At 60.6% G+C, this 24,506-nt stretch overlaps 1 protein-coding gene across 2 annotated transcripts; it reads right to left on the reverse strand.

Moving 5' to 3' along the window:
* Positions 1-417: 417 nt before the first annotated feature.
* On the reverse strand, positions 418-24,238 carry PLCB3 (phospholipase C beta 3). 2 transcript variants are annotated; one of them, XM_048859404.2, is made up of 33 exons: positions 24,010-24,238; positions 20,157-20,234; positions 18,638-18,706; positions 17,782-17,922; positions 17,109-17,188; positions 16,809-16,862; positions 16,415-16,490; positions 16,232-16,332; positions 15,695-15,861; positions 15,383-15,529; positions 11,812-11,969; positions 10,376-10,458; positions 10,178-10,262; positions 9,623-9,809; positions 8,289-8,402; positions 7,897-7,967; positions 7,532-7,628; positions 7,059-7,143; positions 6,701-6,825; positions 6,235-6,389; positions 5,850-6,011; positions 5,589-5,688; positions 4,959-5,063; positions 4,648-4,739; positions 4,206-4,338; positions 3,822-3,857; positions 3,407-3,623; positions 3,044-3,188; positions 2,644-2,720; positions 2,468-2,557; positions 1,988-2,045; positions 1,657-1,743; positions 418-1,369 (listed from the first exon to the last, which is right to left on the reverse strand). In XM_048859404.2, the coding sequence occupies exons 1-33, from the start codon at positions 24,106-24,108 to the stop codon at positions 1,214-1,216; spliced, it is 3,630 nt and encodes a 1,209-aa protein (XP_048715361.2). In that variant the 5' UTR covers positions 24,109-24,238; the 3' UTR covers positions 418-1,213. The 2 variants fall into 2 exon arrangements, with proteins under 2 accessions (XP_048715361.2, XP_048715362.2); XM_048859405.2 differs by lacking the exon at positions 8,289-8,402.
* Between the last annotated feature and the right edge of the window lie 268 nt (positions 24,239-24,506).

The raw sequence follows: 24,506 nt of genomic DNA on the forward strand, positions 1-24,506 counted from the left end.
ACTTCACCAGGTCTGAGGGCCATTTCTTTTGGCTTCAACAGGCACCAACATTCCTTGGCCTTTGGCAGAGCTCTACGGGCTGGCCCAGCGGGGACATGCCCCTTAGCTGGGGGGACAACCCAGGCACCAGTGTTTACCTCTGCACTACAGTGGGCTGTGAACCTGGTGAAGGGGGTGGGGGAGTTGAACAGGGAGGGACCCTCCTCTCACACTCCCAAGTGCCAGCTGGGAGTCAGCGGCAGCTGTGTAGGGGGATGACACCTCCTCCCACCCACAGAACCTTCCCAGGTCCCCCGCCCCCATTGCTGGGCTGGGGGGGGGGGTTAGCCCAGCCCACAGCAGGTGCACTGCACCTTGGGTTCACAGGGGGAGCTGCTCTGTGGGCAGGACTCCCCCCACCAGAGAAGAGGCTAGTCACTCCCTGCAGGCAGATTTATTGAAATTCCACATTACAGACAGCCAGGAAAAAAGTTAGTCAGGGGCATTTTACCCCCTATCCACTCCCCCAATACAAAATAATCTGTAGAAGAATAAAAGGCTCTTATGTTACATCTGTCCCTGGGGAAGGAGGTAGTGTCACACCCAGCTGCCCCCCCCACCCCACAAAAAAACTACAAAGATACAAATCAGTAAAAAATAGGATTAAAAAAGATTTTATATAAAAATAACCCTTTTTATCCTGCTCTGAGGTTCCCCCAAGGATCAGCCCCAGGTCATGGGGGGGGGGGGGGGGGCTCAACAGGTTACCCCCCCACAATCTCATCTTTGGGTGGGGGTTGTCAGGGCAGGGAACAGCCCCCACTTTACAATGAGGCAGCCCCCTGGCAGCATCAAGCCCCCTGAATAATCTGTGGGGCAGCCTCCCCAGAGGCATCAAGGTGGGGGTTGCTGATTAAAAAAGTAAAAATGTATAAAAAAGTGTGTCTTAGTGTATTTGCAGTGGCCCCACCCCATGTAGCCCCCCACCCCTGCACCCCCACCTCTTAGAACACCCCAAAAGCAGAAACTGTGTGCCCCACTGGCCCAGTGCACGGAGGGGGCACAGTGCCACCTCCCTCTCCCCCCACAGCACATGCTGGTTGTAGAGGATGTGGAGGCGCCAGGGCGACCCCACGTCTCAGCAGTGGTCTCCCTCGTGGAGTGGCTGGGGAGGCCGTGTCAACCAGCACGGTGTTCTCCGCAGCAGGAGCTCCGTGCCAGGCCCCCGGCTGCTTCACAGCACAGTGCTCTCATCCTCCTCTTCCTGAGGGGCAGCCCGGGGGTGCCCATTTCTCACCCCCACCTCCAGCTCAGCTTGGAGGAAGCAGCGGATCTCCTGGGGCAGTGCCTGTGCCTCCAGCTCGCACTCCCGCTCCAACTCCTCCACCAGCTGCAGGGGAGGGGAGAGGGGGGTTGGTGGGGGACACAGTGGGAAAGACCCCCACCCCCCACGACTGTACTAGGGCCTGAAGCTGCACAATCTCTCCTCTACACTGCATGATGGGCCCACAGCTCCTCCCCACACTGCAGGCATCCAGGGCTCTCCGGGGGATGACCCTAGAACAGCACCAGCCCCCCACCTGTGGCACTCACTCCCGCAGGGTTTCCCCTGCTAGGGCAACTGGGCCCATGGGAGACACCCCCTGGCACTACCAGTCCCACCCCCTCCATACTCACCCTGGGCTCCTCCTCTTCAATTTGCTGTAGGATTTCCTGGTGCCCCGACACAAGCTTCTCCTGGCGCCGCTTCTGGGCTTCCTCCAGCTGCAGAGAGGGGGCAAGAGAGCGTTTCTGGGGGGAGCAGACCAAGGGAAAGGGGTGCTGCGAGCCTGTCAGTGCCCAAGGAACGAATGAGGGGCAGGACTAGCAGGAGAGCTGCCCCCACTAATGCTCAGATCTTACAGGGATCCCATGTGTCTGCGGAAGCACAAGTGGGGCAGCTGGCTGTTCTCTCCCCCCGGAATGGTCAATGTGGGAGGCAGAGCGAGGCAACGTGGGGGGCACTCACCCTGCGGATGGAATTCACTGATTCGTTGATGTGTCTCCTGTTAATCTCAGTCAGCTCCCTGCAGGGATATGGGGGAGGAAGAGACAGACCATCAAGCAGGACAGCCCCTTCCCACAAAGGGTCAACTCCAGCCTGACCACGCTCAGAACTGGCTGGGACATACCCCCTGCCCTCCCAGCACAGGAATCTGTATGCCCCATCTATCCCCCAGTGACACAGGGATCCCTGACCCAGGATTCATATTGCCTCCCGTCCCCACTGCCCCCATGTGCACTGCGGTCCAAAGCCCTAGCCCAGCCCCAGGAGTGGCAGGACACGTGACCTCCCCCAGCACTGGCCCCACCCCTGCTAGCTCCCTCCTTCCCTGTTCCACCCCTAGCCCCTGCCCCCCACTAACCCCTTTCCCCCCCCCAGCAGCTCACTCCCCTCCTCTCCACACTAGCCCAATGCCGCTAGCTCCCACCTGCCCCTGCCACTCACACATCTTTCTTCTGCTTCTCCCGGGATTTGGCCTCTGTGATGCTGTTGTGCCGCTTGCGGTCCAGGATTTTCTGCAGCTCCTTCTTCTCCCTGGGGAGGGGCACAGATCTATCAGACTTGTGGGGAGCAGTGTCCTGGGGAAACTGCCATCACCTGCCCCCACCCCCAGCACCCACCTCTCACTGGTCTCCTTGACTCTCTTCAGCTGGGCAGCCTGGCAGTCCTGGGCAATTTCCCGCAGCCGCTGCTGGGCCTTGTGGGTGGGAGGGCGGGTGGGGACAGACAGGAGCAGTGTCAGGGCATTTGCTGTTAGATCCGTGACCCTGGCACCCTCCCTTCCCCCAAACTCCCCTCCCAGCTAGCAATCCTGCGCTGCCCCCCACCAAAGTACTGCCCTTGCATTCCACGCCCCCATCCCCTCCCCTCCCAGCTCCAGAGCCCCTTCCTCAGATACCCATGTGTAGTTCCCCCGCGGTTGCAGGGGATCTTTGGGAGCTGCCCTGTGCCCTCCTCTGGAAGGGCACCTGTTTCAGCTGCCCCTTATTCTGATGCTCCTCTGCCCGCCCTCCTAGGTACCTGTTGCAGGTGCTCCTTTTTGCGGGCTCTCTCCACCTGGTGCTGGGTTTCCCGCAGCTGCAGCAGTCCCCGCAGCTGCCCCTCCTGCAGCTCCAGCTTCTGCCGAGACACTTCCTGCTCCAGTGCCTCCAGTGAGCCGTTGGCACTGCAAGGGACAGAGACTGTCAGCACGGTGGGTGCTGTGGGTCGGGATTGAGGGGCACCAGCAGAGCTAGGATAATGGGGGCTGCAGATGGGGACTGAGGGGCAGAGTTGCGGGGGGGAATCCTAGGGCTGGAATAACAGGGGGTTGTGGGAGAGGCAGTAGTAAGGGCTGAAGGTCAGGACTGAAGGGCACCAGCAGAGCCATGAGGGGCCACTCACTCCTGGTGCCCACGGCGCAGGCTCCGTTCCACTTGGGAGCGGCGCCGGAGGCTGTCGCTGTGCAGCTGGTGAGCCTGGGTGCTCTGCTTCTTGTTGAGGCTGGAGATGTTCTTCATGTGCTTCTTGCGTAGCTCCTTCAGCTCCCGGTACTGCTTCTTCAGCAGCTTGATGTAGCCCTTTTGCTGCCGCAGCTCCTCCAGGGACTGGGGAGCCACCTCTGGAACAGAGTGAGGGAAGGAGGGTCTCAGCATCCCCCAATCCCTGCATACACAGGAAGCCAGTGCTGAGATGCAGCTGCCTCTGGGAAGGGGCACAGGGGGATGGTAACAACAAAGCTGCCTCCTCCCACCACCCCCAAGCAGAGGGATGTGGGGTCAGTGGGAGGCAGTGTCCCATGCTTGGGCGCAGTCCTTACCTGCGAGGACGCTAGCAATGAGGTCATCCCTTTGCCCTGCAGGGAGGAGGAGGCAGTGGTTAGGGGGAGGCATGAGGAGAAAACTCATCCCAATCTCTTTCAGCCCCCACAAAGGGCTACAGTTCTGAAGACTGGACTGGATCTCAGGGGTCTCTCCCATTATGCACCCCACACATGCCACAGGGATTGGCTCCATTGCACCATGACTCTGTACTCCCCATCACAGGAGAACCCCCCATCCTCATGCAGCCTATGAGAACCCCTCCCTTTATAGGGGACGCTCCCTCCCCCACATTAAAGGAAAGCCCTACCCAGCAGAGGGTGCCTCCCCCAGCTTATAACCCCGGCCCTCCAATGGAGACAGGACTCAGGGATCCCCCTTGCCTGGGCTGGCGACACTAGGGCTGCCGGCAGGGGGCAGCAGGACAGTGGGCGGCTGTCGGGAATCCGTGGGGGGCTCGGCCACCACATCAGCTCGCTGCTTCCCAGACGTTTCCCGCGGCTTCTCTGAATTCTCCTGGGGAAGAGAGGGGTTCGAGGATGGGTTCAGTGGGGGAGACAGAGGGCTCCCCTCAACCTGTCCTCAAGATCCACCGCCCACCAAAACGCTTGTTGACTCCTTCCTAGAGCCCCCACCAAGCCACACCTCTAGACGGAGTGAGATCCCGCCCCTCACCAGTACCCCATTATCCTCAGACTCAGATCCACTGCCCCCCAACTAGCCCTAAGCACCCCCCATCTGATACCCCATTCCGCTTCTCCCTCAGAGCCACTACTGCACACACCCTCTCTCTCCCAGATCCATTGGCCCCCATCCCCCACTCACTTCACTGTCTCCAATCAGTGCCACCAGCTGTTTTGCCCGCTGGTCCATGAGGCTGACGTGTTTAATGGGGTTGATCAGGGCCTCTGCGTAGTCTAAGAGGTAGAAATAGGAGGCTGAAAGATGAATGGGAGGGAAATTCCCACCCAACTCCCCACCACAGCCCCCCCCGTTTACCCTCTCGCCCCCACCACATCCCAGGCCACACTCCTTCATCCCTCCAAATAGACACCCTCTTCCAGAGACACCTCATCAGCCCCAGCTCCCCTCCAGCCAGCCCCACAGCAGGACACCCTCCCATCTGTCCCCCATACCCTGGTGGTCATCTGGGATATAGTCATTGGCTTCTGTGTAGACCAGCAGGGCGGGCAGGCTCAGAGGCTGGTTGCTCTCACTGCGCAGGCAGATGTAGTGGTACCCTGGTCGGGAGGTCACAGAGACGGGGGGGGAGGGGTCAGACCAGACCAAATGGGGGGGAGCACCTGGGGTTTATGGGGGCACTGTGCCACCCCATTGTTGGGGGCTGGGTAGGGAGTGCCCCATGCCAAGATCACCATCCACAGGGGACGGGGACAAGGCTGCCCACAGGGTCCTAAGGAGGGGAGAGCTGACAGAACTGGGGGTAGGGTGGGGGTAGGGGCAGAAATAACTGTAGGGGGCAAGAGCAATGCATCATGGGGCACAGCAGGGGAACGCAGCACCTCCTGCACCCTGCTTGCACTGGGAAAAGTGCATGATGGGGACCACTGCAGGGGGTTCTGGGTAATTCACATCTCACAAATCCCCTCCCCATTGCCTCAGTGACAGGCCTAGAGTAATGCTTGATGGGACCAGGTCTAGCGCTCATGGGGGGGAGGTTGTGGGGTAACCAGCACGTCCCCCATCCCCCCATTGCCTTGGCGACAGGTGGGATGGGGGCAGGGACCTCAGGTGGCTCCGCTTACCGGACCGGATGGCTGAGACAGGCAGGATCCGGTGCCCGACAAATTTACCTCCCTCCTCAAAGACAGCAATGCGCAGGGACGCCAGCGTGGGCAGCACCACCTGGGGGAGCAAAGCAGGTGTTAGATGCTGCCCCTGGGACCCACAGGAAGGGAGATCACCCACACCTGGGCTGGGGCAGAGGCTGGACACTCTTCCGGCCCTGCCCACCCAGTGTTATCAGCTGCCCCCGTCTCTTCCCACTGCTGCTCCAGCAGCCTTACCTTGGGGAAAACGAAGGGCTCCTCATCCCAGACGGGGTTGAAGGAGTTCCCCTGGGACGGGCGCGTCCGGAACTTGCGCTTGGTGTCGACGGGGAGACCGAACATGTCTACTTCCACGTAGATGCCCACCCGCTTGTCTGACAAGAACTGCCCCGAAATTATCTGTGGGAGGGGGGGTGGGGGGGGTGGAAGAGGGAGAGAGAGAAGGGGTCAGAGTCACTAGTGACCGCGCACATAGCTCTGATCCCAGCTGACACCCCCACGTGCCCCCAACAAGCTCCAGCCCCACTTGCCCCCATGCCCCACACACCCATGTGCCCACAATACACCCCATCCCCCCGTCATGCCCACCAGGATGGGTTGGCATCAGCCCCCCAGCTCTCACCTTGACCTTGACCATGTTGGCCACAATGCCATCCACGATGTTCTCAGTGAAGGGGTCAAAGGGCTTGTCCTCACGCCGCATGAACTCGGGCTTCAGCAGGTACCCACTGCGCCGGTTGTACTCAAACATGCCCAGGTTCAGCTGCATTGGCAGGTCTGGAGCGTAACAGGACCCTCATGAGGAAGTGGAGATTAGGGGCAGGGCACTGAAAGACTGTGGGGAGCCCTAGAGAGTTGGGATGGGGAACTCCTCATTCACCCCCATCCCGACACACTGGCACAGCCTCAGTGGGGGAGGGGGTGCCAAATTAATGGCACTAAGAGAGAGGTGCTGAGGGAACATGACACAGTAACGACTCCCAGGGACTCCAATCGCACTGGGGTCCCCCTGCACCAGGGATTGAGAGGCACTGGCAGAGCTGCGGGATAGCTGGGGGCTACGGGTCATGACTGAGGGGGATCCTCACCGAGGGACTGGAAGTTGAGTGCCACCATCTGGCAGCCAGCGTTCCAGAAAAGCTGGGGCATGTAATTGGAGGAGTCGACCCGTGTGCCCTTGGGGTAGATGCGGCTTAGCTGCTTCTTGTTGTATCTGGGCACATGGCGGGGTGTCAAGGTAGTAGTGGGAGACAGTGGCCAACAGCCCCCCCAGGAGCACCTGCTCCTACCCTGCAGCTCAACATCTCCTATGAACCAACCTTCCCTTTTCCTGCCTGCCCCACTATCCCCCCACCGCTCCCTGCCCCCCACACCAAATCTACCTCTGCCTTCCCCGACACCCCCACCACAGCTCCCTGCTCCCCAGTACTGCCCCCGGCAGGATACTCGACAAATTCCATGGGGCTCTTGGTGAGCTGCTCCAGCCCCTTGGTCTCCACGAAGGACGACATCTCGAAGGACTTGTCCCGCTCTATGGGCAGTAAGGGGGAGTGCATTAGTGCCCCCCTGTGGAGAAACCCCTTCCAGCAGCATCAGCCCCCAGCCACACCTCCATGGTCAGCAACACCCAACCCTCCACTGAGCCCACCCAGACAGCCCTGCCTCCCCCACAGCCCCACCAGATAGCCCTCCTCAAATTCCCCTCCCCCTAGACCATCACACCCCATCCATCCTCACAGATATCCCTGCCCACTCCTCCACTCTCGCTCCCCTTGCCGCTCAAATCCTATCCCCACATAACTCCCCAAGCATTCTGCCCCCAACCAAGCCCACTGCATAAAAAGAGCTCCTACCCCCCAGCCTCTCAGATCTCAGCGCCCCGCAACTCTCTGCCCCCCCAGACAGCCCCCCACACTCACTGCTGGCAGCCTGGAAGGATTTGAATTTGACGGGTTCAATGTAATTCACCAGTGTGGACATTTCTTCGGTGGCATTCACCTCACTGCTGGCCGTGCCCTGTGCGGGGTGGGGGTGAAGGGTCAGGGCAGCCAACTTGCAGGTCCCAAGGCCACTTTCCCAAGAAGTAAAGTCCTCTCTGCAAAGGTTCAGGGGCTGGGCAGGCACACCTGGCTATTGACCGCCCACATCTGCCATTTCAGTGCTGCTCACATCCTAGTCACCCCCACCTAGCAACCTCCCACCCATGTTACAAAGCAGGGGGCAGGAGGGGAGATCCCCCCCTCAGGGAAACCCCTGGAAATGGAGCCCCATGGCCCCCCTTTACCTCATCTGTTGTGGGCTTCTTGGGATCTGGCTGCTCTTCCTCCTCCTCCTCTTCGCTGTCAGCTTCCCGGTCTGGGGGTGGGGTGGGGGAGAGAAGCGTTAGAGATCCCAGACCATCAGACACACTCACCCTTAACCCCCCCCCCCCCCGAGAGTCACTCCACCCCCTGCCCCCCACCAGGGAGACCCAACCTCGCTGCCCCCCAGCCTCCCCACGTTGCCTTGCATGGGATTGTCACTCCAATGCCCTAGCCCCAAACCCCACTACAGTCCCCTTCCATACACAGGCGCCCCGTCGCTCAGACCCTTTCTCCCAACACCCCCCTGGGCTCTGATGTGGCGGGAGGGGATGTTAGTGATGGGACATGCCTCCCTCCCTCCCTCCCCACTCACCAATGGATTTACGGGGCTCTGCCAGCTTGGCCAGTCTCTCCGGTGGCGCCTTCTCCTCCCCATTGGCAATGACCGGAGGGGTGGCCCCCTTGTGCTGCTCGACATAAGGGGAGCCTGGAGGGGGAGGGGTGTGAGCACCACAGAGCGGAGGGGGGGCACCTTGTCCCCCAGCTCCCCAGTGACACAGGAAATGGAGGGCAGACCCCACATCTAGAAGGGATGTTTTGCTGTGCAGACCCCACGGCAGGCCCACAGCACCCATGGGGGGTATCGTATTCCTGCCCCACCCACAAGGGGAAAGCTCCATGGGCAGGGAACATGCTGCATGGTTGCAGGGAGAGGGGAGATCGTGGCCAGAGCCTGGAAGGGAAGCACTGCCTGATTCCTCTCTCATCAGCTATGATGGGGGCCAGGCTTGTCTACGCCCAAGGTGTCCCTGAGGTTGGTGGGGAAAGGAAGTACAAAGCCCAGGGTGCTTGGCAGGAGGGAGAATGAGGGTGGCACTGGACATGGGGGCAGTGAGCGCAGATCCAGTGGGTAAGTACCTGGCCGAGGCTGGCACTAGCTGGGAAGGGGTACATACCCCAAATCCGCCCTGGCTCCCATGGGGTATGTACCCAGTGGGGGGCGGATCCAAGGTACATACCCTGTCAGGGGTGGGGCGCACTGGCTGAGGAGGGGTACGTACCCGGTGGAGGCAGATCCAGGACAGTCTTTTCTCTCTCCCTCATTTTTTACATCCATGTGCGGAATGAATTTTGTTATGTGCACCAATATGGAGATGATGTGTGACATATCACCTCCATACTGGTGCATATAACAAAATTCATGTGGTGCGGCCAAGCAGTTCAGAGTGTGGGAGGGGGCTCAGAGCTGGGGCAGAGGGTTGGGGTGTGGGGGAAGTGAGGGTTCTGGCTGGGTGTGCGGGCTCTGGGATGGGGCTCCCCCGGGATACAGTGGGGATAGAAGACTCCCCCCACAGCTCTCTCTCCCCGCAGCAGTATCTGGGCTGAAGGGGAGAGACGCCTGTCCCCCGTCCGCAGCAGGTCCAGACGAAGGGCTCCTGTCCCCCAACGGCAGCAGGTCCGGGGCTGGGCTGGGCTGGGGCCGGTGGACGGGCGCCATGGCAGGTCTGGGGCTTGGGGAGAGGTGCTTAATAGGCAGCTGTGCAGCCACACAACTTAGAGGGAACTTAGATCCAGGGTACACACCCTGTGGGAGGGTGGCACTGGCTGGGGAGGGGTACGTACCTGGCCGGAGGGGGGGGGGGGGGGGATATCCAGGTTACATACCCTGTGCGGGGTGGGGTGCACTGGCTGGGGAGGAGTACGTACCCGGAGGGGGCGAGGGCAAATCCACAAGGCCTGGCCCCGCATCGCTCACGGTGGACTCCAGCAGGCGCTTGCGGATGCTGCTCCCCTCGGGGCCCTTGCTCGCCCGCCGCTGCCGCCGCTTCTTGTTCTTCACCAGGATGCGGCCCATCAGCTCCTGGGGGCTGGGCAGTACCACGCCTGGTTGCAGCTGGGGGGGACAAGGGTTAGAACAAGGCCAGTCAGCCATGGGGGATGGAGACCCTATGGACACCTCCATTCTCTCTCCCCAGACTCCACTGACCCAACTCCCTCCTCCAGACACCCTGTCTGCTCCTCCATGCCCAGATATTCATGACCCATTTATCCACCCCCCAATCCTCCCCCCACTTCCCCACACTCTCCCGAATACCCACAACCCTGACCTCCAGCTTCTTGATACACTTGCCCCCGTCCCCCATTCCTGGATACCCCTCCTCCTCCTCTCCCCCTGGTACCTCACCCCCATGCCTAGATATGCCTCTTTCTTGCCCCCATGCCTGATACCCCCTTCCTTGCCCCCCACTTCAGCCACCTCACCGGGTATTTCTCTAGGGGATCGATCAGTAGTGCATCGCCAAAGATGCTGCGGCAGTACTCGGCCATCTTTGCCTGCTGCTTGGCCCTGAGGGCAGAGTGAAGGGGCCATTAGAACTATGGAGCCCCAGCCTCTCCCAGCAGGACATGCCCCAGGGAGCAGGATGGGAATACTGGTGGGGGGCCATGGGGATTACTCACGAGTCAACATGGTTCTCAAAGGACAGGATGACAGGGAACGGGGAGGTCTTGAAAGCGCTTTCAGCAATGGCCTCAATCACCTCCTAGAGCCGGGGGAGATCAGAGTCAGGGCTGGCATAACAAGGGGCTGCTGGTTGGGACTTAGTGCACCAGCAGACCTGGGGGAGTCCAGAACCGGAACATCAGGGGACCATGGGTCAGGAGCTCAGGACTGGGGGGGGGGGGGGGGGCCCTAGTATCTTAATGGAATTGTCACAATCCTGGTGAAGCTGTCATAAGCAAATTAGGGAGACGTGGTCTCGATTATATTCCTATCGGAGGGGTGCCAAACTGGATGAAAGGCCCTACTCAAAGGACAGTTATCAATGGTTTGCTGTCAAACCGGGGAGGGGGCGGAGAAAGAGGAAAGAAGTATCCAGTGGGGTCCCACAGCTCGCCCAAGGGTCAGTCCTGGGTCCAGTACCATTCCACATTTTCAGTAATGACTTGGATAGTAGAGTGGAGAGTGTGCTCATAACATGTGCGGATGACCCCAAGCTGGGAGGGATTGCAAGCACTTTGTAGGGCAGGCTTCGAAATCAGAACGACCTTGCCAAATTAGAGAAGAGGTCTGAAATCAATGAGATGAAATTCAATAAAGACAAGTGCAGAGTATTGCACTTAGGAAACTAAAATCAGATGTACAATTACAAAATGGGGAAGACCTGGCTAGGTGATTGTATAGCTGAGACGGAGCTGGGGCTGATAGTGAATCACAATTCGAATGAGTCAACAACATGATGCTATTGTGACAAAGGCTAATATAATTTGGGGGGAGGGGGTATTAACAGGTATGTCGTATGTATGACATGGGAGGTAACCGCCCTACTCTACTCAGCACTGGGGAAGCCTCAGCTGCAGTACTGTGTCCAGTTGTCCAGTTCTGGGCATCACACTTCAGGAAAGATGTGGACAAATTGGAGAGTCCAGAGGTGAGCAACAAGAATGCTAAAAGGTTTAGAAACCCTGACCTAGGAGGAAAGGTTAAAAACACTGGGCTTGTTTAGTCATGAGAAAAGAAGACTGAGGGGACCTGCTAACAGTCTTCCAATATGTTAAGGGCTGCTATAAAGAGAATGGGGATCAATTGTTCTCTATCACCCCTGAAGGCAGGACCCTAATGGGCTTGATCTGCAGCAAGGGACATTTAGGCCAGATGCGAGACAGAACTGTCGGACTCTAAGGGTACCTCAGCTCTGGGACAGGCCTCCCAGGGAGGTTGGACTCCCCTTCACTGGAGGTATTTAAGAACCGGTTGGGCAAACTCCTGCCAGGGAGGGTCGATGTTTATTGGTCCTGCTTCAGCACAAGGGGCCGGACTTGGTGGCCTCTTGTGGCCCCTCCAGCCCCACAACTCTGGGAGCAGGGGAGGGTCCCAGGGGTGCGTCGGTCAGCACCTTGAAAGGGATCTCGGTTGTCATGGTGAAGCCGTGCGTGATGAAGGGCTCTTCGTCCTGGGGCCGCCCCTTCCAGCAGTCAAGTTCGATGCAGCGGCAGCCACTCAGCAGCACCTGGCGATACATCTCCACCGAGGAGTTCCCCGTCAGCTGGCCCGCTGGGGCAGGGAGGGACAGGTGTCAGCAATCAGCACCCCATGGACGCCCTGACCCTCCCAGACTCCAAACGCACACACCCCCGCCCATACATACAGACCCCCGGCACACAGCCCTGACCCCGTAAACCCACCCATGCCACAGACCCCCACCCAACCCTCATACTCAACTCACAGACCCCCCCCCGCCCCAGCCTGCCCATACGGACCCTCAGCGCACAGTCCTGACCCTGCAAACCCCATACTCAATTTACAGATCCCCGCCCTGTCCATATATACAGACCCCCCAGCACACAGCCCTGACCCCGCCCAAACAACACAAACACAAACCCATTGATCCCCAACCCCCAGACCCTTCCACGTGCACACCCACCTCGCATGCTTGTCCCCCCTCCCCCGCCAACTACCACCACAGGGAGGAGGAACAGGGGTCTATGAGGGGGGATGTGCTAGGGCCATCCCTAGGGACGCCGGAGGTCCCCCAGACCATCTTGGCAGTTGCAGAGCTCAGAGCGTGCTAGGGGATAGCCTCCCCAATACCTGCAAGGTAGGTGTTGTGGAAGGGGTTGATGGGGGGGCAGTTTGGGCCCCCCCGCACCTGTGAGGTAGGTTTTGTGGGAGGAGTTGATGGAGGGGTGGTTTGGGGACCCACACCCCTATCTGTGAGGGAGGAGTTGATGGGGGTTGCCCGTACCTGTGAAGGAGGGGTCGATGGAGGGAAGTCTGGGGGCCCCGTACCTGTGAGGTAGGTATTGGGGGAGGGGTCGATGGGGAGTGGTTTGGGGGGGGGGAGGCCATACCTGTGAGGTAGGTGTTGTGGGAGGGGTCGATGGGGAGTGGTTTGGGGGGGGCGTACCTGTGAGGTAGGTGTTGTGGGAGGGGTCGATGGGGAGTGGTTTGGGGGGGGCGTACCTGTGAGGTAGGTGTTGTGGGAGGGGTCAATGGGAAGTGGTTTGAGGGGGGGGGGGGGAAGGCCGTACCTGTGAGGTAGGTGTTGTGGGAGGGGTCGATGGGGAGTGTTTTTTTTGGGGGGGCGTACCTGTGAGGTAGGTGTTGTGGGAGGAGTCGATGGGGAGTGCTTTTGGGGGCGGGGGGGGCCGTACCTGTGAGGTAGGTGTTGTGGGAGGGGTCGATGGGGAGTGGTTTTTTTGGGGGGGGCGTACCTGTGAGGTAGGTGTTGGGGGAGGAGTCGATGGGAAGTGGTTGGGGGGGGGGGAGGCCGTACCTGTGAGGTAGGTGTTGTGGGAGGGGTCGATGGGGAGTGGTTTTGGGGGGCGGGGGGGGCCGTACCTGTGAGGTAGGTGTTGGGGGAGGAGTCGATGGGAAGTGGTTTGGGGGGGGGGGGGAGGCCGTACCTGTGAGGTAGGTGTTGTGGGAGGGGTCGATGGGGAGTGGTTTTTTTGGGGGGGGCGTACCTGTGAGGTAGGTGTTGGGGGAGGGGTCGATGGGAAGTGGTTTGGGGAGGGGAGGCCATACCTGTGAGTTAGGTGTTGTGGGAGGGGTCGATGGGAAGTGGTTGGGGGGGGTGGGGAGGCCGTACCTGTGAGGTAGGTGTTGGGGGAGGAGTCGACGGGAAGTGGGGGGGGGGGGAGGCCATACCTGTGAGGTAGGTGTTGGGGGAGGAGTCGACGGGAAGTGGGGGGGGGAGGCCGTACCTGTGAGGTAGGTGTTGGGGGAGGAGTCGATGGGAAGTGGTGGGGGGGGGGGGGAGAGGCCGTACCTGTGAGGTAGGTGTTGTGGGAGGAGTCGACGGGAAGTGGTGGGGGGGGGGGAGGCCATACCTGTGAGGTAGGTGTTGGGGGAGGAGTCGATGGGAAGTGGTGGTGGGGGGGGAGAGGCCGTACCTGTGAGGTAGGTGTTGTGGGAGGAGTCGACGGGAAGTGGTGGGGGGGGGGAGGCCATACCTGTGAGGTAGGTGTTGGGGGAGGAGTCGATGGGAAGTGGTGGTGGTGGGGGGGGAGGCCGTACCTGTGAGGTAGGTGTTGTGGGAGGGATCGATGGGGAGTGGTTTGGGGGGGGCAGAGGCCGTACCTGTGAGGTAGGTGTTGTGGGAGGAGTCGATGGGGAGTGGTTTGGGGGGGGCAGAGGCCGTACCTGTGAGGTAGGTGTTGTGGGAGGGGTCGATGGGGAGTGGTTTGGGGGGGGCGTACCTGTGAGGTAGGTGTTGTGGGAGGAGTCGATGGGGAGTGGTTTGGGGGGGGCAGAGGCCGTACCTGTGAGGTAGGTGGTGTGGGAGGGGTCGATGGGGAGTGGTTTGGGGGGGGCAGAGGCCGTACCTGTGAGGTAGGTGGTGTGGGAGGGGTCGATGGGGAGTGGTTTGGGGGGGGCGTACCTGTGAGGTAGGTGTTGTGGGAGGAGTCGATGGGGAGTGCTTTGGGGGGGCCGTACCTGTGAGGTAGGTGTTGTGGGAGGGATCGATGGGGAGTGGTTTGGGGGGGGCAGAGGCCGTACCTGTGAGGTAGGTGTTGTGGGAGGGATCGATGGGGAGTGGTTTGGGGGGGGCAGAGGCCGTACCTGTGAGGTAGGTGTTGTGGGAGGGGTCGATGGGGAGTGGTTTGGGGGGGGCGTACCTGTGAGGTAGGTGTTGTGGGAGGGATCGATGGGGAGTGGTTTGGGGGGGGCAGAGGCCGTACCTGTGAGGTAGGTGTTGTGGGAGGGATCGATGGGGAGTGGTTTGGGGGGGGCAGAGGCCGTACCTGTGAGGTAGGTGTTGTGGGAGGGGTCGATGGGGAGTGGTTTGGGGGGGGCGTACCTGTGAGGTAGGTGTTGTGGGAGGGGTCGATGGGGAGTGGTTTGGGGGGGGCAGAGGCCGTACCTGTGAGGTAGGTGTTGTGGGAGGGATCGATGGGGAGTGGTTTGGGGGGGGCAGAGGCCGTACCTGTGAGGTAGGTGTTGTGGGAGGGGTCGATGGGGAGTGCTTTGGGGGGGCCGTACCTGTGAGGTAGGTGTTGTGGGAGGGATCGATGGGGAGTGGTTTGGGGGGGGCAGAGGCCGTACCTGTGAGGTAGGTGTTGTGGGAGGGATCGATGGGGAGTGGTTTGGGGGGGGCAGAGGCCGTACCTGTGAGGTAGGTGTTGTGGGAGGGGTCGATGGGGAGTGGTTTGGGGGGGGCGTACCTGTGAGGTAGGTGTTGTGGGAGGGGTCGATGGGGAGTGGTTTGGGGGGGGCAGAGGCCGTACCTGTGAGGTAGGTGTTGTGGGAGGGGTCGATGGGGAGTGGTTTGGGGGGGGCAGAGGCCGTACCTGTGAGGTAGGTGTTGTGGGAGGGGTCGATGGGGAGTGGTTTGGGGGGGGCAGAGGCCGTACCTGTGAGGTAGGTGGTGTGGGAGGGGTCGATGGGGAGTGGTTTGGGGGGGCGTACCTGTGAGGTAGGTGTTGTGGGAGGAGTCGATGGGGAGTGCTTTGGGGGGGCCGTACCTGTGAGGTAGGTGTTGTGGGAGGAGTTGATGAAGTAGCTGCTCAGTGGCTGGCTCATGTCGTCGCTCAGGTCCAGCTTTTCAGGGGGGACGATGCTGTTCTCCTCCCCCCCGAGGTAGCGCCCGAACCCCTCCATGGACATCTGGTCTGGGGGGCAGGAGGTTAGTGAGGATGACGAGCCCACAGCAGGGTGCCCAGTCCTTCCCACCCCCCTACTGCCATTCCCCTCCCCAGTCTCCCTCAGCTCTGTGCCAGGGTTCCCCGCCAACCCTGCCACTCCCCACTAGCTCTCCCCGCCCCCGCGGGGCTCACCACGCTCCAGGAACTGGCGGTTGGGCTCGTACTTGTCGATCAGCTGGCGCACCTGGGCACAGCTAAGGGGGGGGTATAGCACCTCATTCAGCCGTGGGTCCCGCTGCCGCTGGTTGATGAAATCCATCAGCTGATCCAGGCTCAGGTAGGGTTTCCCCTTCGCCCCACTGTGGGAGGCAGAGATGTTACCCACCAGGCAACACCCTCCACAGGCAACCTCACCCCCACAGCACCCCCCATTTGGCAGATCACTGCCATCCCAGTTAGCTGCTGAACCCCCCTCCTCCAACCTCCCTGGTGGCTGGGAGCCTTCCTTCTCCACCCCACAAACACACATAACCCCACCCCCTGCAACATCCCCAGTGCCACCCTGCCAGACAATGGACCCTCTCCAGATACCCTCAGCAGGTTCCACCCTGCCCCCGATTCCCAGACTTCCCCCTGCTCCTGACAGTGGACCCTCTGCTGCAGCCCCAAGGTCATGCCCCAGACACGGGCCCACCCTCCCAGCAGCACCCCGGGGGGGCTGGCACTCACATCTCCAGCAGGATTTTGTCAATGTCAGGCCGCAGACAGAGCTTGTTCAGGAAGCGCTCAAAGATCTCCAGGGTGAACTCGTCTGGCTTGATTGACTCGCTCTGAGGGGAATAACAAGGGTGCACGTCAGTCACTGGGGGACACGAGGCAGCTGGGGCGGGTGGCTGGTGGGGAGGGACGTACCCGATTGAAGTTAAGGCCACAGGACTCCAGAGCTGTCTCCACACGCTTCTTATCGGCCGAGAACATCTTCAGGATGCTGGGGAGACAGGAGAGCGGGAATCCTGCGGTTCGGACTAAGGGGCACCAGCAGAGCAAGGGTTGGAGGGGCAGGCTGTGGGGTGGGACTGAGGGACACCAGCAGCGCTCAAGTTGTGTGTGTGGGGGGGCGCTGTGAGTCAGGATTGAGGGGCACCAGCAGAGCAGTAGTTGGAGTGGGGCTGTGGGTCGGGACTGAGGGGCACCAGCAGAGCTCATCTTCAGTCAGGGAGTTTGGAAACAACACCCATGGGCCTGGTGGGGCCCTGGCTGCTCCCTACTACAGTAAAGGGAGCAGGAGGTAGGGCGGGAAACTTACTTCTTCACTGGGATCCGGCTCTCCTGGTTCACCTGGAGTTTGAGCCGGGTGTAGCTGAGGGATGGAAACAAGACAGAGGTTACAGAGCAGCAAAGCCTAGCCAGACACCACTCACCATAGTCAGCTCTGGGGTGGGGTGCACGAGCTGTTTATACAGAGATCCCTTGCCCAGTGTTGGGATGCAGATGCTTCTGGGGCTGCGTATGGGAATCCCCTTCCTGGTACTGGGATGCAGCCACCTCTAGAGTAGGGCACACAAGCTATTTATATAGGGACCCCTTGCCCAATGTGAAGACGTACGTTTTCTGCAGGAAGGTGTTGCGAGACGCATTTTGGGCCAGAATGTTCATAGCCAGTTTGAACAGCTCCTCAGTCCAGACCTGGAGGGAACAGTGTGGGGGAAAAGAGATGAGAGACTGTAGGGCTGCTGCCCCCTTCCTCCCTGTGTCAAGGATGCCCTCTCCCCCACCCATCAGTGGGCCAACAGGGTGCACTCCCATGGGACAGTTTCTAGGCACCACCCTGCCCTGACCCCATCTGAGACGCACCCTCCAGTCTCAACAACCCCCAGCCATCCACTACCCTACCCTTCTCCATTTCCAGGGTCTCTCACACATTGCTGATTACCCTGATCGGTCTCCACGGCCAACCCCCTCCCCCATGGACTCCCCTCCATTCCCCCCTACCCCGTACTGTCCCCCGTGTCCTGCCCCCCCATGCCCCGTTGCTTACTCCTGCTTGCTCCCCACTCACCTTCCCTCACTGGCCAGTCCCCCTCCTCACCCACGTTTCCCTCCATTCCCCCAGGCACTCAACTGTCCCCCCATTCCCAGTATCTCCTTTTCCACCCACCCCTGTCAGCCCCCACTCCAACATCCCCCACGCCACAGTTGGCAACACTCCCCATTCATTCCCCCTCGCTATTGCCAACCTTGGTCCCCTGCCAGCTGCCACTCACCCACCACGCACCCACCTTGGCCACGTCCTCCTGGACTGCCATGAAGTTCAGGAAGCTGATGTTGACGAGGTCCGGGCCATGCACCACAGTCAGCAGGTTCTCCTCGGGCCGCGGCTCTGAGCCCCCCAATCCCAGCATCTCCCGCAACTTGGGGTCCTGCCATGGGTTGAGGGGGATGGTGTGAGCCAGTAATGCTCTGCCTGCCAGCAGAGAGTGCTGTAACATCACCCCCCACCCCCTATGAGGAGCAGCACTGGGCAGCTCAGCCAATCAGGGTTAAAACCACCCCCCACTCCAGGCCATCTCTGGGATCATGAGCCAGTGCCCGGCTCCCCTGCCGTGCCCCCGCTGTGTTTTGTAAGGTCTCCCAGCGCAGGCCAGGATTAGGCCCCCAGTGCATTATGGTCGGATCTCCCAGGCACCCTATTCCTCTCCCACATCAGGCATGGCTCCCCCACAGAAGTGAGGGGAGTGTTAGACCTAACCCTGCCCCTCACTCTCCCAGCTCCGTCCTGGAAGCTCTCTTCCCATGACAAGGAATTTGCAGATGCTCCCTAACTGGGGCCCAGGGTGGGGCCGGAACCTAAAGAGGGAGGGGGTGGAGCTTGGTAGGGATCACTCAGCTCCCCAGCCAACCCACACTGGCCATGGGGAAGCTGGAATGGAGGACAAGGTTCCTTATTGTAGGGTCTCTCTTGCAGGGGGCGGCATGCACCAGTTTATTATTGAAGAGTCTCCCTCCATCCCCTCTCTTTTGTTGTCGTAGGGCATCTCCCTGCATGTGAGGAGGGTGGGCTACAGGCACCAGTTTGTGATTGTACGGTCTCTTCACCCCCACTCTCAGCAGGTCCTGGCAGAGCCTCTCCCTCACCTTTGGAATTCTGGCATAGCGCCCAGTCCGCGTGTCTCGAATGGAGCTGATGTCCAAGATGTCAACTTCCTGCCAGGGACAAAAAGGGGGGTGGGGGGAGATGCCCCTTAGAGCTGGAGCAGTGCCAGAGGTGGGGTGGGGAGGAGTTCCTGCCTAACGGTCCAGGCTCTGGGCACCAGTCCCAGCCACATGTAAAGCAGCTGCCAAGGAACTGGTGCTGGGGGAATCCCTGCTGCATCTCCTCCTCCCTCCACGATCCTGTACGCACCCTCAGCACAGGAGGGCAGGGACACCAGGACAGAAAATGGGGGGATGACACAGGGTAGGGGGCTATGTGGATCCAGGAGTAAGGAAAGCTTAGGAGACGGACCATCTGGGGCCTGGAGGAGGGAGACAGCCCCACCCCTTGGGGTGTGCGGGCGGCAGTGGGGGGGCATTTCCTGTGTGAGGCCTGGGTGGCTGTGCTGGAGGGTCATGGGAAAGGGCAGAGAAGGAGAGGGGCCAAGCCAGAAACGCTCTCCCCCACATCCCAACCCATGGCGTGCGTGGGGGGGGGGGGGGGGGGGGGAGAAACTACAGCAAAGCTTGGAACCTGCCCACCCTTTGTAGCTGAGAGAAGTACAAGAATTTCCACACAGTCCCTTCAGAGGGGACGTACTGCAGCCCCCTCCACCCCCCAGCCAGCCACCAGGAGGTGTCTCAAAACTAGCCGCCCTTGGGAAACCAGCCCTTGGGAAACCAACGTAATTCAACACAGGGGCCGGAGAGCAGCAAGAGTGAAGGGGCAGGGTGGGGGGGAAACCTGGAATGCAGACTGAATCAAATTCGACTCTCCCACCACTCAGCACCCCCCAGTTCTGCCCTTCCCACCTCTACTCTCTCCCCCACCCCATCCCACTACCCCCAACCCTCTGCCTCCCTCCCCCCCTCCGCAAGTACCACCCCCTTCTAAGAATGTATCAACACCATAAATCAGAGTGTGGGGGTGGGGCACGCTGGGGAGACAAGACTGGGGGAAGGAGGGCTCACCCCCAAACTGAACCTGGCGAGGGAGGGGGGAGGCAGGTGACCGCCCCTTGGCACCACCCCAGCAAATTCCTGCTAAACAGGCCTGGTGAGCAAGTGACCCAGCCTCATAGGCCAGCTCTAGGAGAGCAGCAGCAAGCTGGCTGAACTCTTGGATATTGCAACCCCAGCGTGTCCCAGCAGGGGGCACTGTGGGGTATGGGGTGGGACCACCAGCTGTGGGGGGTGCTCCCATCCAGTGCTGGCCTCTGTCAGCAGGGGGCGCCATAGGAAGGACTGGCTGGGAAGAAGTGGGGGATGGCTGACAGACGTTTCCGGCCATGGGGCCTTTCCCGTCTTGCTCCCTGGCTGACCTCGATAAGGGCAGGGAAAGTGCCAAGTGTTTCCGGGCTCTGTCATCTCAGCAGGGCTCGATGGGGACGTGGGGGGGGGGGAGGAGGCAGAAACCAGCCTCAGCTCAGGCCATGCGATACAAGTGCTGCCAGGGCCCTACCATGTGGGGTGCGTTCCAGTAGAGGAAGAATCCCAAGGGGTCAACCCGCAGCGTCACCAGGGTCTGGGTTGTTGGCTCCTGGGGGCAGAGAGACGAAGGAGTGTCAGTGCAACTGGCTCTGTTCCTGATCCTGACCCGCACCCATCCTGCCAGCCCAGCCCTGGGCTCTTCCCTCCCCCAAATAGCTCTGCCGGTGCCCCTCAACCCCAACCCATGGCCCCCAACTACCTCAGGCCTGGGCTCTATCCACCCCCCAGCTCTGCCAGTGCACCTCAATCCCAACCCACAGCCCCCTGCTATCCCAGCCCTGCCGGGCCCCCTCCCCCCACAGCTCTGCCAGTGCCCCTCAACCCCAACTCACAGCCCCCTGCTATCCCAGGCCTTGGTTCCCCCATTCCCTGGCCCCAGCTCTGCTGATGCCCCTCAATCCCTACCCACTGCCCCCCATGTAGTTTGGCTGGTTTGAGGCCAAAGCTTACTCTGGTGACTTTCCTGCACATGCCTATCCCTCCGGATGCTTAGTGCCCCTCAGCTCTGTGGAGTCCCAGATCTTATTACATGCAGGTATTTCTGGCAGGGGTGGGCACATGGGGAGTATCAGCCGGGGTGAGGGGACAGGGGAGCCCTGGCCTGGAAGCTCTAGTGGGGGGAATTAGCCATGGGCAGAGGGTGGGGGAGCCCTGCCCTGGGAGTTCTAGAGTGTGGGGGGGGAGGGGGGAAATTAGCCATGAGCAGGGGGTGGGTGAACCCTGGTCTGGGGGTCCAGGACCTGCAGTGCTGGTGGCAATCCACAGTGAGGGCCTCTCCAAGCCCAGGCACCCCCCATATGGAGCTGTGAATGCATCCTAAGCAGAGAGCACTACCTATCCCAGGTCACCCCTCCCACAGCAAGGCAGGGCACTCCCCCAGACCTAACTAGGTCTCCCTCCCCCACATGAGAGCATCTTATAGCCCTACCCCAGAGATCAGACACTGGGAGGACATGGTGGGTGTTATTAACTCCTCTCGCTTGGAGAGGCCCCTTGGCTCCCATCCTGGCTCCCCAGGAGCCAGGATTCCCCCTAGGCAGTGCATTGTTCAAGTGTGAAGGGGGGTAGGAAATCAATGGAGACCTGATGTGCTTCTTGGTCAATGGCCCCTCTGTGCTGCTGGCTTAAATGCAGAGAGTCGGGGGAGGGGGAGTCAAGAGCCAAAACAGACTAGAGAGAGACTGGGACACAATGGGAGCTCTTGGCTACTCCAGGCCAAAATCATCCAGCAGGGGGCACTGTAGGAAGCAGGGCAGGAGGTGGCTGTGGGGGGAGCTCCCAGCTGCTCCAGCCCGGCCCCTCCCAGCGGGGGATGCAGCCGGGAGCATTTGCTGAGGGGATGAGGGCTCAGACAGCACCTGTTCACAAGGGAAAGACCTTAGACCCCAGATTCAGCTGCAATAAAACAGCATCACAAAGCTGCTCATGCCCCAGGACTTTGCCCCAGAGTGGTGCAAAGGGAGTGCCCAACCCCCCAGCCTTCCTAGTACCACCCATCCCCGGCACTGCTTGGCACCTGCCTAGCTTTGAACTTACAAGGCATGATCTGACACAGCTGCACATCTGAGAGAGCAGGGGCTGCGGGTCAGGGGCACCAGCAAAGCTTGGTGGGGGAGCCCAGGGCTGGGATTGCAGGGGGATGAGAATCGGGGCTGAGGGGTACCAGCAGAGCTAGGGCACTGGGAGGGAGGGGCCCTGGGAGGCACCTTGTAGACTTGGCCTGGCCACACTCACAGCTAGTCGGGAAGTGGCTGGGGGGTGGAGCAGTGCTTGGCCAAGGACCTGGGAGCTTGTTTCTCTGAGCTGCGCAAACACAGTTAGGATTTCACATCCCAGAGCGAAAAAGAAGGGGGGATGCCAGTGCTGGGGGAGGGGGAGTCAGAGAACAAGAGGGCTGGGATCAGGAGACACCTCCCCACCTCCATCCCTAAATCTGGTCCTCCAGGGAAAAGGGGTTTCTCAGTCCCGGCTCTAAGGGCTTCTAACCTGCTGCCATGTCCCAGCCCAGAGGCGGCTGCACCTCAGTACTAAGCCCACATGTGTGCGTGGGGGGGGGGCTTGGATAAGGCCAGCTCTCAGCCTCCTTCACGCCATCCGAATCTGCCCTGGCAACACCCAATTACAGTGTGAGCTGGGCACCCCAGGGTGTCAGGGGTGAATGGAGCACCCTGCTATGGGGTGGGGTGCTCAAGGCAGGGGAGGTTAACCTTCAACTGCATAACCTCTGCTGTTCTTCCACCTCCCAATAACGAGGACAGATGCACATGGAGATGTGAACCCAGGTGTCTGGGACCCTTTGCTGCCGTCACTAAGGGTTCCAAAGCAGTGCTCAACTCAATCAAACCAACCCGTGGGGGGATGACTACAGGTCAGGACTGAGGGGCTCCTGCAGAGCTGGGTGGAGCCCAGGGCTGGGATAGCAAAGGGAGGAGGGTCAGGATGGAGGGATAGTCAGGACTGTTTCTATGCCTCACTAGATGGGGGTCTCTTACCCCCCACATCTTTATCCCCTGATGGGGTCCTCTCTTTTCCACCTCCCACTTCCTTCTTTGGTTTTGGGGGCTGAGCTCCAAGCCACTGGGGAATTGCTGGGCCTGAGATTGCGAATCCAGCTGGTGTGGGGAGGAGGAGCCAGTGAGATCCTATCACCGCCCTGGGGTCAGGGAGCAGGTGGGTGTTGTCCCCCCAGACTGCAAGCCTCAGGACAGGCACAAAATTCTCCCCCACACATGCAGTCCCATTGGCCTAACTGAAGTTTCCCCCAAAATTAGAAATCAAACTACACCCATGCCTGGGGTCTTCCCAAAAATTCCTCCCCTTTCCTAGGATGCAGGGGCTCGGTGGACCCCCTCTGGAGGGATGCAGGAAGGAACTGGTGTACAAAGTGTGGGGGTATGTGCTGGGAGTGAATGGTGGGGCTGTCCGTAGTGGTCAAGCAGAGAAATCTGAAGGTCCAGGGGGCAGCAGTGATAGGAAGTTTGGGGGGGGGGGGGTTCAACAGAGTACTTTCCTTGCAAGCCGACTGGATAGTTTGGAGTACAATGCAGGGGGGCTTCAGAGGGCAGGTATGGCAATTTTGGGTAGCTGAGTGAGGCTTTTGGGGGGCACAGGGCAGAGTCTGGGATGCCTGAGCAGGGCATTAGGAAGCTAAACAAGGGGCACAGAGGGATCCCTCTGTATATCTGGGGTACATGGCAATGCACTGTCCCCAAAGGGGATGCAGGAGGGAGGCAAGAAAGACCAGCTGTGTTGGGGGCTGGGGAGGATGGGAGTGTCTCCCCCAAAATGTCTCCCCAGTATAATTTCCTCCCACTCTATGTCCCTCACTACTGCCAGGCTGCTATATGGGGTCCTCAGGATATTGAGGGGCTTTCTCCTGGTGGGAGTGATGTTGAGGATCTCCCTCCTCGCGGGGGACTTCCCAGGAAGGAGACAGGAGGTGCATGGGGGCTCTCCTCTTCAGGGGAAGGGAGTGCAGGGGGATCTAGGTACATAGGGGGAGATCTGTCCTCCAGAGAGGGAAGTGCCTGGGGAACTCTCCAGAGGGATGCTGGGAGGAATACAGGGGCTGTGGGAAACCTCTCTCCCTGGTCAGGAGCAAGAGGTGGAGGGAGGGACGTGGGTGGTGTGTGTGGCTATCTCCCGCGGGGGGGGGGGGGGGAATCAGGTGCAGGTAGTTTCCCGGGCTGGGGGGCGGTCTCTCCGGGGGAAATCCCCGGCTGCAAGGGTCTCCCGGCCTGGAGGGCGGGTGCAGGGATCTCCCGGGAAGGGACAGGACAGGACTCTCCTGGGACGGGCGAGGGTGTCTTTCTCCCCCGACTCACCTCGTCCCATTTGATGAACTTGCTGCCCCGGATCAGGGTCTCGGGGACCCGCAGCGGCTCCAGTTGCAGCGCGTGGACCCCCGGGCGCGCCCCGGCCATGGCTGCACCCAGCGCCCCGGGACACCCAGCCTAGCTACTTCGGCCTCTCCTGCAAGGGCTGCGGGAGGGGCGGGCACAGGCGCGGGGGTGGGGCTGGCCGAAGAGAGCCTTAAAGAAACAGCCACCGCCCCCAACCCCTCCGGAGGGGGTGCTGCCACTTTAAGAAAAGGGAGGGGGCAGAGAATGGGGGTGGGTGGGGCGCTGGCCCTTTAAGAGACTGCGAGGACTGAGCGACAGGCCCTTTAAGAGATTGGCGGAGGAGCGGGCGGGGGGGGGAAAGAAATATCCTCTTCCTCCCTAGGGAGGGGCAACTTCTTAAAGGGACAGCCGCCCCGGAACAGAGGGAAGGTTTTGCAGCGTTATTAGCTCAGGAACATTGACTGGAAGCGCATCACAGA

Source organism: Caretta caretta, chromosome 7 (assembly GCF_965140235.1).
Source record: "Caretta caretta isolate rCarCar2 chromosome 7, rCarCar1.hap1, whole genome shotgun sequence".
NCBI classification, from domain to species: Eukaryota; Metazoa; Chordata; order Testudines; family Cheloniidae; genus Caretta; species Caretta caretta.

Excerpts from the sequence above, each read along its gene's own strand:
- PLCB3 (XM_048859404.2), bottom strand. The coding sequence starts at position 24,108 with ATGGCCGGGGCGCGCCCGGGGGTCCACGCGCTGCAACTGGAGCCGCTG. Across the intron at positions 10,263-10,375 it reads TTTGAGAACCATGTTGACTC|GGCCAAGCAGCAGGCAAAGA; the intron begins GTGAGTAATCCC and ends CTCTGCCCTCAG. Across the intron at positions 3,624-3,821 it reads CATTGCTAGCGTCCTCGCAG|AGGTGGCTCCCCAGTCCCTG; the intron begins GTAAGGACTGCG and ends ACTCTGTTCCAG.